Source organism: Bos grunniens, chromosome 6, assembly GCF_055505025.1.
Source record: "Bos grunniens cultivar Pamir isolate PY7600 chromosome 6, Bosgru_T2T1.0, whole genome shotgun sequence".
Lineage (NCBI taxonomy): Eukaryota > Metazoa > Chordata > Mammalia > Artiodactyla > Bovidae > Bos > Bos grunniens.
In genome coordinates, this window is record NC_141170.1 from 50,718,375 (window position 1) to 50,730,902 (window position 12,528).

Sequence of the window (12,528 nt, forward strand, 5' to 3'; positions counted from 1 at the left end):
GCCCCGTGGACTGTAGCCCACCAGGCTCCTCTGTCCATGGAATTCTCCAGGCCAGAACACTGGAGTGGGTACCTGTTCCCTTCTCCATGGGATCTTCCCAACCCAGGGATCAAACCCACGTCTCCTGCATTATAGGCAAATTCTTTACCATCTGAGACACCAAGGAAGCCCAAGGAATACTGGAATGGGTAGTCTATCCCTTCTCCAGGAGATCTTCCCAACCCAGGAATCGAACTGTGGTCACCTGCATTGCAGGCAGTCTTCACCAGCTGAGCTATCAGAGAAGCCATTAGAGCCTGGGGGAATGTGGATGCTGGGGACTGGGAAAAGAAGATGAGGACCTGGGTGAGGAGAAAACCTGGGTGAGTGCACTGTCCTCCTGGAGGCTTGAGGGGGAGGAGTGCGCTAGGCAGTGGGTGGAGGCAGCAGTAAAATGCAGCAGCTAGGGGTGGAGGCGGAGCGGCTAAGGTTGGAGAAGGAACCCAGCAATCTACAAAGCATGGACAGCTCTTTGTAGAAGGCTGTTCAGAAGGCAGGGAGAGAGATGTCAGTAGCTAACGATTCCAACATGAAAAGAACAAGGGCAAGGACTGGAACCTAAATCCTGGACATACTCAGGCTTCCACCTCCAGGCGATGTACTTTAGGAAGAGGCCAGCCAAAAGCATCTCTCCTGAAACAAACCAGGACAATGGCGCCAGTGAGGCGGGGTTCCAGCGCTGGCTATTGGACCAGGCTGGCTCCTCGGTGCACAGGTAGAGCCCACCAGGCTGGAAAGATGACCCTCGGCCACCCTTCCCGGAGCTCAACCAGGGTGGGGGTAGAAGGTTCTTCAGAGACACCAGACAACCTCACATCTCTCTCACAACAGCAGCAGGAATAGGAAGCAGAAGAGCCGGAGCAAGTGCTGCCACCATACATACCCGTCCGTCCTCCCTGCGAAACCCAGTCCTGTTTACACTGACGCGCAGAGGTCTGAGAGGGGCAGAGACTGGAGCTTTTGCAGACCGCCAACAGGCAAGATTTATTCTTGTCCAGTAATGCCTCGGGGTGGGGCTCACAGAATAAAAAAGTGTGACCCAACTTGCTGGAAAGCCTGCCACGCTTCTCTGAAAGGAGCAACCTTGAGGCTTGCTTCTCCCTTTTGGATGTGCTCGTGTGAAGGAGAGACACTGTCTCCCGGCACTGGTCACAGTCAGGTTCTGAGCATCTAGTCCGGCAGTGACCTCTCCCTCCCACCAGTGTTTGCAGAACACAGAGGAAATGCACACCTCTCCCCAGCCCATGGGAAGATGACCATCATTTAAAACAATGTTTCCACCAATATTCACCAGTAAGATCTGATCCACCACCAGCTCCTCTATCGTTGCCTCTTTGTGGAAACACTGCCATCATAACTTAACTAACTTTTTCAACTTTCTTTTTTTTTCTTACTAATGAACGCTTTCTGTTAAAGTTTCACAAATCACTTTTCCTGGCATAAAACGTATTCATATTTTAGCCTCAAAGCATCTTAAATTTGGCATTTTGTTCTTTTATTTATTCACGTGGCCCCTGTTCAGATGTCTCTGCTCTAATCATCGGCATAAGTAAGTGACTATCGGGGGCTGTCCTTCACAATGAAACAGTGTCTGCTCAGTCCCGACGCCTGCTACAGTTCAGGCACCCACTGGCTCCTCGACCCTCTCACCCCCACCTCACAGGAAGAACGTGTCCAACTCACATCCCAGAGAAGTCACAGAGGACGACACAGCACAGCACTATAGGCAGAATCCAGGAACTCAAGGACTTAAATTTCAAGCTAACTCAAAAGCAAGTGTTTAATGCTGAGGAAAACAAGGTGACCTAAAATAATTTGGTGACATGAACCAAGTCAGCAAAAACTTAGAGAGCGCATACAACTCAAGGTGTGGTAGCCCCAAACCCCCACTATGGCTTCAGGGATCCTACCCAAGCAAAAGCGACAACTCAAGATTTTTAAGTCCATGCACAGAAGTACACCTTGGTTTGCAGGGTTCTGTCTGGTTCACCCGTGCAGACACAGCAGCAAATACAGTATCATTATACAGTAATAAGGTGTATATATATACATCCTATAGTAGACTCTCAAGAAATATTTGTTAAATAAATGTGTTCCTAAAACATCTGTAAATCAAATTCTGCTAAAAAGTCAGTACATTTCCATAGATTTGAAATACTATGAATAGGTAATACACCACCATTTCAGACTTTTTTCCCCCTATTTATCAGTTAAGACAAGCACTTGACTCAAGTATCCTAGCAGGTAGGATTTTTTTTTAACACAAATATTTGAGAACGTTTGCTTCTTAAAATAACTCTGTGATATCTTTTTATAATCAAGACACTTAAATCCAAATGAATGTTTCACAAATTTGTGTTTATCTGTATCATTAAATTTAGACTTTACTGCCTCAGAACTTGAATCACTTAATCTACCTGAATTACACTTATTTTTACACTGAAAATTTAGCAAGCAAATAATATAAACAAGAATTTTATGGAATGTTTTTCTGTTTTAATGAAGCTTTAGCTATTTTAACCTGCTACAAGTATCCACTTAGGTACAAATAATCTGCCATTATAGGTAAAGAGGCAAAATATTAAGGCTGAAGTTTTCAATTAATAACTACAAAGCACTTTCAAAGTTATCATCACAAATCTAAGAGGTATTATTACCACCCCAATTCGACATATAAGAAAACTGGCTGGTAAGTTGAGCTCCTAAAAGTTCCTATTCAATAAATAATTAACAAATAAAAGCTAACTAACCCACGAATTCATTTGAAATGATCAGAGTTAATATTCTGGTTTCTCTTCCAATCATATTATAGCCTTTTTGGGGGGAAATGATCAGAGTTACAAGTTTCCAATGTTTGCCTTAAACACATCATTGACTTAATGGACATGAATTTGTGCAAACTTCCGATCATGAAGGACAGAGAAGCCTGGTGTGCTGCAGTCCATGGAGTCAAATAGAGTCAGACACGAATGAGCAACTGAATAAACAACAAAGAAAAAAGAGGAAAGAAAAAGATTTTAGGAATCCATCTTAAATCTCATTAGAAACGTTTGGCAGGTACTTATGAAAAAAGGAAAGGCATTTTTATTACAATAGCAAAGAAGTAGGAAGATGAAGGGATGCATAATCTCAACTAGTAATCCCAAACTATGATTCAGGCTCCTTCACATTACAGGGATAGACATTCTGGTGTTCAGTTTGCAATATCTCTCCATTAGATAGACAGTGACTCTGAAACCTTCCCCTCATTAGAAACACTTTTGATGCTGAAGTGTTTGTATGATCCTTAGGAAGACAACAGAAATTGTTTCCATTTTTTAACCAAAGGTTATAATGATTGAGTTCAGGTTCATTTCTTTTTGGTTCAGTGTTTAAGGAGAACAAATAAATTAGTTTATTAAATGACCATATTTTCAAATAAATCTGACCATATTTTCAAATAAATCAGTCAAAGAATGTAGCTCTTCTTCTTATATTAAACAATTAGAAATACTGCAACATTTTAAACATATCTACTAGTTGGTCCCAGAAAAATCAATTTTGAACAGCAAATTGAGTTCACCTGGATCAAACCACAAAGCCTTTTAATGCCTATGCAGCTGGCTGTTTTCATAATAATTTAACTAAGTATGTTATTCCTAATAAATGGTATCTAAGTAGCTGCTCTGCTATTTTTTCAAATTTAATCATTTTGCTCGTGGGCCTCAAGTTAAAAAAAGGTCCTGTTCAGGAATTAATTCTCCTATGACATATTAAATTGGGCACCCAGTTTCATCCTCAAATAAGAGCTCTATACAATTAGAGATCTTTTTCTGACTTTTCCAAACTTAGAATAAATGCTTGTTCCAATACAAAAATCCCACTATCGAATTATCATTATGAGTCTGTTGTATCATATAGCCTTGACTCAATAACATTTTATATGTTCATTCTGCCACTTCAATAATTTTTATATAGCTTTTTCACAGAACAATGTCACACAGGTATAGTCATTTAAGTTGATAAATGCAAGTGTGCTCAGTCGTGTCCGACTCTTTACAATCCCATCGACTGCAGCCCACCAGGCTCCTCTGCCATGGAATTTTTCAGGCAATACTGGAGTGGGTTGCCATTTCCTCCTCCAAAGTTGATAAATAGGTTGTATTTTAAGACATTTTATCAGTATCAAAATATTTTATTTCATTTTCTTGAACACACCATTGAACTACTTACTTGCTTGAGTAAAACTATTAGCGTCCAAATGTGCAATTTTTATCCTACTATTAAAGACCAAAAAATTTCCTTTCCTTTCTCTCTAAACAATACGACTTTCAACATCTATCATCCTCCTTCACTATTATTATTACTATTGGTCCTCTCTGGCTTTTTAAATTCATGCCCACTATTTTGGGCTATTTCTCCAATATTAATGTACACACTCTCTCCCCTTTTTCTTTTTTTGGTGGTAGGAAGACTGAAAGAATCAAAGAAAATTATTAAAAGAAAGAGAGGAGAAAGATCCTGGCCTCTTGCACTTGGTTTCACTCTTCCATATACAATTGGTATAGAAATTGCTCAGTCTACCATTGAACGAAGAGATTCAAAGAGGCACTACAGTGATTAACTTTCTCAGATTTCCAAACATTACAGATTTTATGTTGTTTAATTTTTCAAGTATGCTCTGTCAGATATGATAATCACAAGTGATGCTAAAACCAGATGGGGAAATGTTAATGAAATGGACTACTCTAAGAAATTACTAATGCTAATTGACAATGACTGGCACATATGAGGTACCAGGCACTGCACCAGCAAGTCATATACAAACATCAGACACATCCACTGTCCCCAAGGGCAAAAGAGGAGGTATGAAGCCAAACACACTCTCCACTTTAGTATTCCTGAATTATAACCCTCAGTTATTAAACTGCCACATTCAGGTTAAATATTTAAATGTGACATTACTATAATAACAATACTCACTTAAATCCAAAGTTCAACAGTAACTAAACAGTGTACAAGAGGCAAAACTTAGATGTTTCATTACCATAGCCAAGGGAAAGATAGCTGAAAGACTCTACCAACAAAAAATTTAGTTTTAAAAAATCAAAACAATTATCAAGTTTAAAAAATCTCCAGTGCCTACCAATGTATTTTTCCAGAATAAGAAAACAGAAATGTGCTTTTTCTTAACTATTAGAACTGGCTCTGAAAATTATATTCAGCATTATTGGTAGTAGCTAAAAGTTAAACACATTTAAGTGTGCATCAACAGAAACACATTATGATATATTCTCAAGACAGGAAATCATGCAGTCATTAAAAATAAAGCTTCATAAATGTGCTATAAAAAGATCTCCAAGATACACTGAGTGACAAAAACAAGAGGCATATATAAATGTATACTTGTATTTGGGGGAAAATATATCATCATCATCATTTGGGAAACAAATACAAGAATATAAGAGTTGTCTCTGGAGAGTCAAGGGTGTAGTACTAGCAGGGGATGGGAGCTGGCGCTCATAAAACTGGACGGCAACCTTTGCTTTTTTACACCTTTTTGACACTTCTTTTAAAATCATGTGCATACACTGCTTTTAAAATTATTATGGAGACTGTTTTTGACTGTCCTGACCTATGTTTACTAAAACAGAAAGACCAGGTGAAGGGACCCTCTGTGGCCTGACCTTCTAAAACACACCTCCCCTTCTCTCACTCCTTTCCCTGGAAGGAGGAATGTCTGATCTAATTGGTAATGGGGGGTGGGGGGAACTGAGCAGAGGGGCCCGGCTCCTTCTGAACTCCCTTTCCGCCCAGCCTGCCAGCAGAAGCTGCTACCCCACACTGCCATAAATGAGAGGTTAGAGGTGGGCCAGGTGTGCGGTGCTCTACTGGCTATGGCAGTGATTGTGTATAAGGCTGTCTAATTAAGGTGAAATACTGCAAAGCTTCTGCATTTCTGCTGTTCATCTAAGCTGTGTTTTCCAACACAACTGTTAGTTCAATATCCATCTTATTATGCCTAATTTTCAACTGATCCTGAACCAATATGGAGGAGAAGGGTAGGGAGTCCTAAATCCCAACAACCTCCAAGGTAATTTTTTTTAATAAAAAAATTAAATGAAAAAAAAAGACTGATGCTATATAGTATATACAGTGTGAGCTCATCAATGCTAAAACAAAACAAAACAAAATACTACTCTACTACCATAAAAACATATGCAGGTACAAAAATATCCGAAAGAGTAAGTATTAAAACAGCATACTAAAGGAGGGTTATGGGTTTTTCCTTCATTTGTTTTTGTGCTATTCTCTAACAAGCTAACAGTTCTCTAACAATTCTCTAACAAGCATGTGTTCATATATTACTGTGGTAACTTTCAAAAACTTTAAAATATATTTTAATAACTTTCATTGGAAGTTATCATAACTATATATCAAGTGCAAGTTTCTGAACTTTGTGATCATCACGGTTTAGAGAAGTGGTTCTCAAAATGTGATCTCCAGACCAGCTCCATCAGGATCACATGGGAGCTGGTCAGAAATGCAAATTATGGGGCCCTACCCCAGAGCTCTGGAGGTGGAGCCGAGCAACCCGTTGAAACTAGCCCCTCCCTCCACCATGATTATAATGCCAGCTAGAGTTGGAGAACCAAAGGGCTAGAGAATGGTTTATAATAAGCCACTTTCAATTTTCCCGGTCATAAATCCTCAAAGTGAAAGACAGTGTTAGTTGCTCAGCTGTGTCCTACTCTTTCTCAACCCCATGGACTGTACCCAGCCAGGCTCCTCTACCCATGGGATTTTTCAGGCAAGAATACTGGAGTGGGTAGCCATTCCCTTCTCCAGGAGATCCTCCCAACCCAGGGATCAAAACCAGGTCCCCCACACTGCAGGCAGATTCTTTACTGTCTGAGCTACCAGGGAAGCCCATAAATCCACAGGACCCATACAAAACACACAGATATACTCCTATCTCCTTATCAACTCATTTTATATCTCAAGTCAACAAGCATTTATGGAAAACCTTTCAAACTGCACTACTTTTTAGTATAAGCTAAAATACTTTAATAAAGGAATGATTATCTTCAAACCACTGGGGAGAATCCCCAACCCCGTTAAAGGAACTGAAGTACTCCGTTGTAAACTGGAGCCCTAGAACAGATTTCCTCCTGGGAAGGAGCTGTGGCATGGCTGCCTCCATACACCCTGAGAAAGATCCTCAACCAAGGAACAACTTGCTAATGGGATGTATTATAATAACATGGAGCGGTCTCAGCTAGTATTTCTCCTTCATAACTATTAGGAAGTTTATTGAAAATTAAGTAGTGATAGCATTTATAGATACCTGTTTGGTGATCGTCTTGGCCAACGTCTTCTGTTAGATTCTGCAAGAAATATTTTCATTATTACCAAGAAATCACACACCATACAGCAAGTTTTAAAATTCAGTATTTTCATAAACAGCTGATATCTTAATATCCATAATCTAAATTCTTATCAAATACACTTAAAACAACTGAACAGCTGGTAGCTTTGTCTTTAAAAAATTGACTTACTAGCTTATTAAGGGTGTGGTAGATCTTATGAATATTTGCCAGTGTTGAGAGATGAGAGTTCAGCTGAAAGTCTTTAAAAGAAAAAGGGGAAAATTCAGTGTCATTTATTTCCCATACTGCAAAAAGACTATTAAAAAATAAAGCTCAAAAGTGGAAATAAATGTTTTGATACAATTGAATACTATCGCCATTATATTTGATACTTATTAAATAAGATACAACATGCAACTACCAACCTATCTGCTAGAAATAGTCTGACAATAAAATTAAATTCCCAACCAAATGTTACAATACAGTTCATGAAATTTTCATGTGAATTGTAAGGCAAAACAAAAATACTTCAGTAGTTAAAACATCCTATCAGCAACGAACTTAAGCTTAATAGAAAAATATCACTGATGCTGGCAAATTAAGTAACACAAATAGACGACAGATCTCAAATGAACCATATTCACTTTCTCTTTCTCCTCCCCAGAATTACTAGCACAATACAAGCTCCTGGTAAGAAAATAAACAGGAAAGCATCTCAATCACTTGACATTTCTTACAATATACGTATTTTGTTGACTCTTACACAACATAGAGCAGAAATGGAATCTAAGCCCCTCCCCCTCCTGTTTAACAAATACAGATAAATCAAAGGGCCAGCCTGAAAGTGGCCTGTCTGAGAGGCCAGGGCCCTGGGATGGGGTCTATAGTTCCTGGCACTGCAACAGTAAAATGTGCCACAGAGCCAGTAACACAGAGGCAGAACTTGCACTCACAGAGAATCAAAGACTGTCTCCACCTGCCATCTCTCACAACTTCAGGACTGTACACTAAATCACACACAAAAGACAAAGTCAAGCTGCTCTACCACACAATATCGCACAACATAAAACTTTATGTTTGGCTTTTGAATCTCCAATTTCAAATGTTTTTCATAAAAAGTATGCTTGCCTACATAGTAGGTTATATGAATACGAGTTAAAAGTCGACGGCTATTTTCATATTTGAATAAGCATCAATAGAAGCAGTTTCATAAAATATCAAGATTTACATTAGTTCCTTTTCTTTACTATCATAACGATTAGTAAACGTTAGTCTGAAAGTAACCTTGAAAAGATACTGTAACTTTCCAAGTTATGCCATTCTGATAAAAAAAAGAGAGAGAGAGAAAAAATCACCCTTTCCTGGAATATTTATTTAGGATGCATGTCAGATGCAAGGAGCCAACACTACAACACAAATTGTCTCTGCTGAGCCGGACTCTCTGGGCTGGAAAGCAAGCTGACCTGCCTGCCAGTATTTAGAAAGCTCCACTTTTCTTTTCTAAATCGTGCCAGGAATCCAGGTCTGGGCTGGCCTGGAGGGCAGAGGGGCCAGCAGGCAGCAGAGTCCCTGACATACACACACCACTGTCAGGAGCAGCGGGCTCTAAGTGTACATGCACACGTGCACGCGCTGGCCCGACCAACAGCAGCCCCCGGCCTGACACCACACGCACAGCCATTGACAGTGGTCCAAAGAATCAGAGTGCTTGACTGAGGGACAACCAGAGAAGGACCTCAAATACAGACAAGTGTTAATTATTTAGAATCTGAATGGTTGAGCCATATTTAAGGTAAATGATGACATAAATATGTGCAGACCTTGATTTTCCATCTTAATTAGTGCAACTGCACAGAAAAAGATTTTAAAACATTTGGGGTGTTTGAATATATATATATATATATATATATATATACACACACACACACACACGTGTGTGTGTATTTATGTACTTATACTTCTATTTCATAAACCTAGGTAGGGGGCTCTAAAGCTAGGAGCAGTAACAAAGGCTTTGGGGAACTTAATCTTACCCACCCCTCCTGCCCTGGCATCTATGATCAAGCCATAAGCTCCCTTTTTGTACTCTCTCAATTTAAAATTTGGAAGACAAACGATACACTACAGTAATATCTTGATATATAAATTAAACTTCTGGACTCGCAAAAAAAAAAAAAAAAAAAAACACCAGAAAACTTAAGGATCTAGATTCTGTCTTCACTGAGGATACACAGGAGTCTGCCAAAGATCACCAAAGCAATAAGGTCTCCAGACCTGCTGATTCAACTGCCAAAATCCACACAGGAGAATCTAAACAAATTAAAATTGCTAAATCCGTCTTTACACACACACATACAGTTTCTGCCAAAATAACACTCTGAGCTTTACAACCTGACTCTGGAGTCTAACAATTAGCTTGAATCTCAGATCCACCAGTTATTTAACCTAAATTTCAATGTCCTCAGTTGTGAATGAGCCTACAATGCCTGGATGTGGCAGAGAGTCAGAGTAATGTGTGGATCATAGTGAGTGCCCAATAAAAGATATTATCACTGTTAGATTATACCATTTTCCACACCAACCACCTACAATGGTTTCTACTTCTGTAGATCCAAGTCAAGCCCCACATCAAAGATCTCAAAGCTGCAGCTGCCTCTGTAACAGAGGCATACGGCTTGATACATCTCTACAGCCTATGATGGTATGTCTACATTCATATACCACCAACTGATTTCATAATGATGGTGGAAGAATATCTCAGCAGTGGAAAAAAATATACAAGAGCATTAAAGTTCTATACATGAAGTTTCACTTTACAGATGATGAAAGTAACAAGGTTCATTTCACAAGTCACATAATATATGTCAGCCAAGTCTCTATTTCCATACCCAGTGTCTACTATCATAACCACCTCATCATCACCTCATCAAAAAAAAGGAAAAAGAAAAGGAACCAGCAGCATGAACAGAACAGTTTTTCTTTAGTTTCATCAAGGTAAAAAGCTAAGGAGCAGACACAAATTCGGGGGGGGAAAAAAAAAGACCAAAATGGCATTAAAAGATAAATCCACAAAGGTTAACACGTATTGAATTCATGGTTCATCTGTTCACTGCTCAGGGCAAGTAATAGACCTTGAAATCTAAAATAGATTTCACATCCTTAAGGAATAGATGTTAAGGGTGAAGATCGCATGCTTTACAGAAGCGCATTTGGGAAAGCACTAACTGACTCATAAAATCTCCTCTGGCTCCTATTTCAATTCTAAAGGCTAAATGCTCAGTTAAGTCAACTTTAGTCCATGATCAAAAGGCTCTCCACCATCACTGGTTAGACTCTCATGTGTGACGTGCAAACCTAACATTCTGTATTAAAAGTGACAAATGGCTCCACAGAAAGACACAGCATGCTTGACAAACGGCTTGCCTAAATTATCTTCTGAGTATTCTTTAAAATGATCAACAAATCCTGATGTGGCATAAAGTTTTCCGGGAGTTCTGGGGGTTTGTTTTGGGTTTTTTAAATAATTATCACTTGTTGTGACCTATATAACAGAAAAAAGTGAATGCCACTGAGAGGGTCAAAATTCACTTCCTCCAAACTACCCTTTGTATACACAATCCCACAATATAGAGAGACATAAGTAATACAACAAAAACTGGTAAGTTCAGACAATGACCATCATCAACCAAAAGAATCAACTTCAAGAATTAACAGTCCTAATAGGAGTTTACTTCCATAAAGGGTCAGAAACAATTGAAATACATAAAAATTCAAACCCTTCTTTTATGCCATAAATAATCACTTGTTAAATATACCTGGGAGGTGATCTCAATTATAATAGCAACGAAAAGCAATAGTACACGTAGGAATAAACTTAAATGTGCAACATTCAAGTGAAGAAACAATAAAAGTTTACAGATGCAGAGATATATTCCTGGAATGGAAAGACCCAGTATCATAAGACGATCACTTCACCCTGTACTGAACTACAAAATTAAATGCAATCAAATTCCTATTCTCCCTGCTTCCCACCTCCCCATCCCAAAAAGAGGTGAGGGAAAGGGAAGGGAGTCAGGCAAGCTTAGCAGATTGATTCTAAAGTTCACCTGAAAAGAACAAACACACTTGACTTGCCAAGAAATTGTTGAAAATGAAGAATGAAGAACAGGCCCTATCAGACCATACATAATATAAAGCAGAGGTTGGTAAACTCTCTGCACGAGTGCCAGATCTTAAATATTTTAGGCTTTGTGGACCATCCGATCTCTGCTGCAGCTACTTTGCCACTGGAGCTCAAAAGCAGCCATAAACAATACACAAGCAAATGAGTGTGGCTGTGCTCCAATAAAACTTTATTTCTAGACACTAGGTAGTGGGCCTGATTTGGACCATGAGCTGTAGTTTGCCAAGGCCTGGTGTAGAGGTACAGTGCTATAATATATGGTACATGAGCAGTAAGACAAATCATTGAAAGAGAGCTAATAAACATGTCTACGCACGTCTGTATGGTTGCGTGTATGTGTAAGTACACAGAATTAATACGATTAAATGGTATTTCAAATCAATAGGGAAGAGATCATTATTCCGCAAGCAGAAGGCAACTAGCTACAATGTGGAACAAATTAAAATTAATTCCAACCTCAGAAGTTACAGATAGAAGGGAAAGGCACTCAAGGCTAAAGAGAAGTTATGGCCTCAGGGCCCCGCACGTTCTCTGCCTCTTCTACCCAATCTCATCTCTTACCTATCTTCCCCTCACTCACTCTTCTCGGTCACAGAGAGCTTCCTGCTATCCTGTGAATACTCCAACCAAGCTCTTAACTCAGGGCCTTTGAACACACTGTTCTCTCTGCACTGAGCCCTCTTTCCTCCAATAATAACATGGCTTGCTCTCACACTTTATCAGGTTGCCACTGAAACATCACCATCTTACAGAACCTTGCCAGACCCAACAAACCGGACCCGTTCTTCACTATCCCATTACCAGGCTTTAGTTCTCTTTATGGCATTAGTACCACCAGACTTCATGTCATATTTGGGTGCCATCTTCCTCTAGCATTAGAATATAAGCTTCACGAAGGCCAGAACCTGCTCTTGTCCACTGCTATATCCCTAGTACCAAAAGCAATACCTGGCACAC

General features: G+C 39.4%; 1 protein-coding gene across 9 annotated transcripts in view; it reads right to left on the reverse strand.

Annotated features, from left to right (window-relative positions):
- Nucleotides 1–12,528, reverse strand: part of DCUN1D4 (defective in cullin neddylation 1 domain containing 4) — an 81,609-nt gene that overhangs the window by 41,123 nt on the left and 27,958 nt on the right. For 7 of the 9 annotated variants that reach the window (XR_015165428.1, XR_015165427.1, XM_086405814.1 and 4 more), the window contains exons 2-3: nucleotides 7,578–7,648; nucleotides 7,367–7,406 (exon numbers count right to left, since the gene is read on the reverse strand). The exons of 1 other annotated variant lie outside the window; for it this stretch is intronic. Coding sequence is in view for 2 of the 8 variants with exons in the window: in XM_086405814.1 (XP_086261940.1) it covers nucleotides 7,367–7,406; nucleotides 7,578–7,648 (111 nt within the window). In the remaining 6 variants the exon portion in view is untranslated. Of the gene's footprint in view, nucleotides 1–922; nucleotides 1,250–7,366; nucleotides 7,407–7,577; nucleotides 7,649–12,528 lie in introns of those variants that run through there. One more of the 9 variants, XM_086405819.1, reaches the window with a different exon arrangement.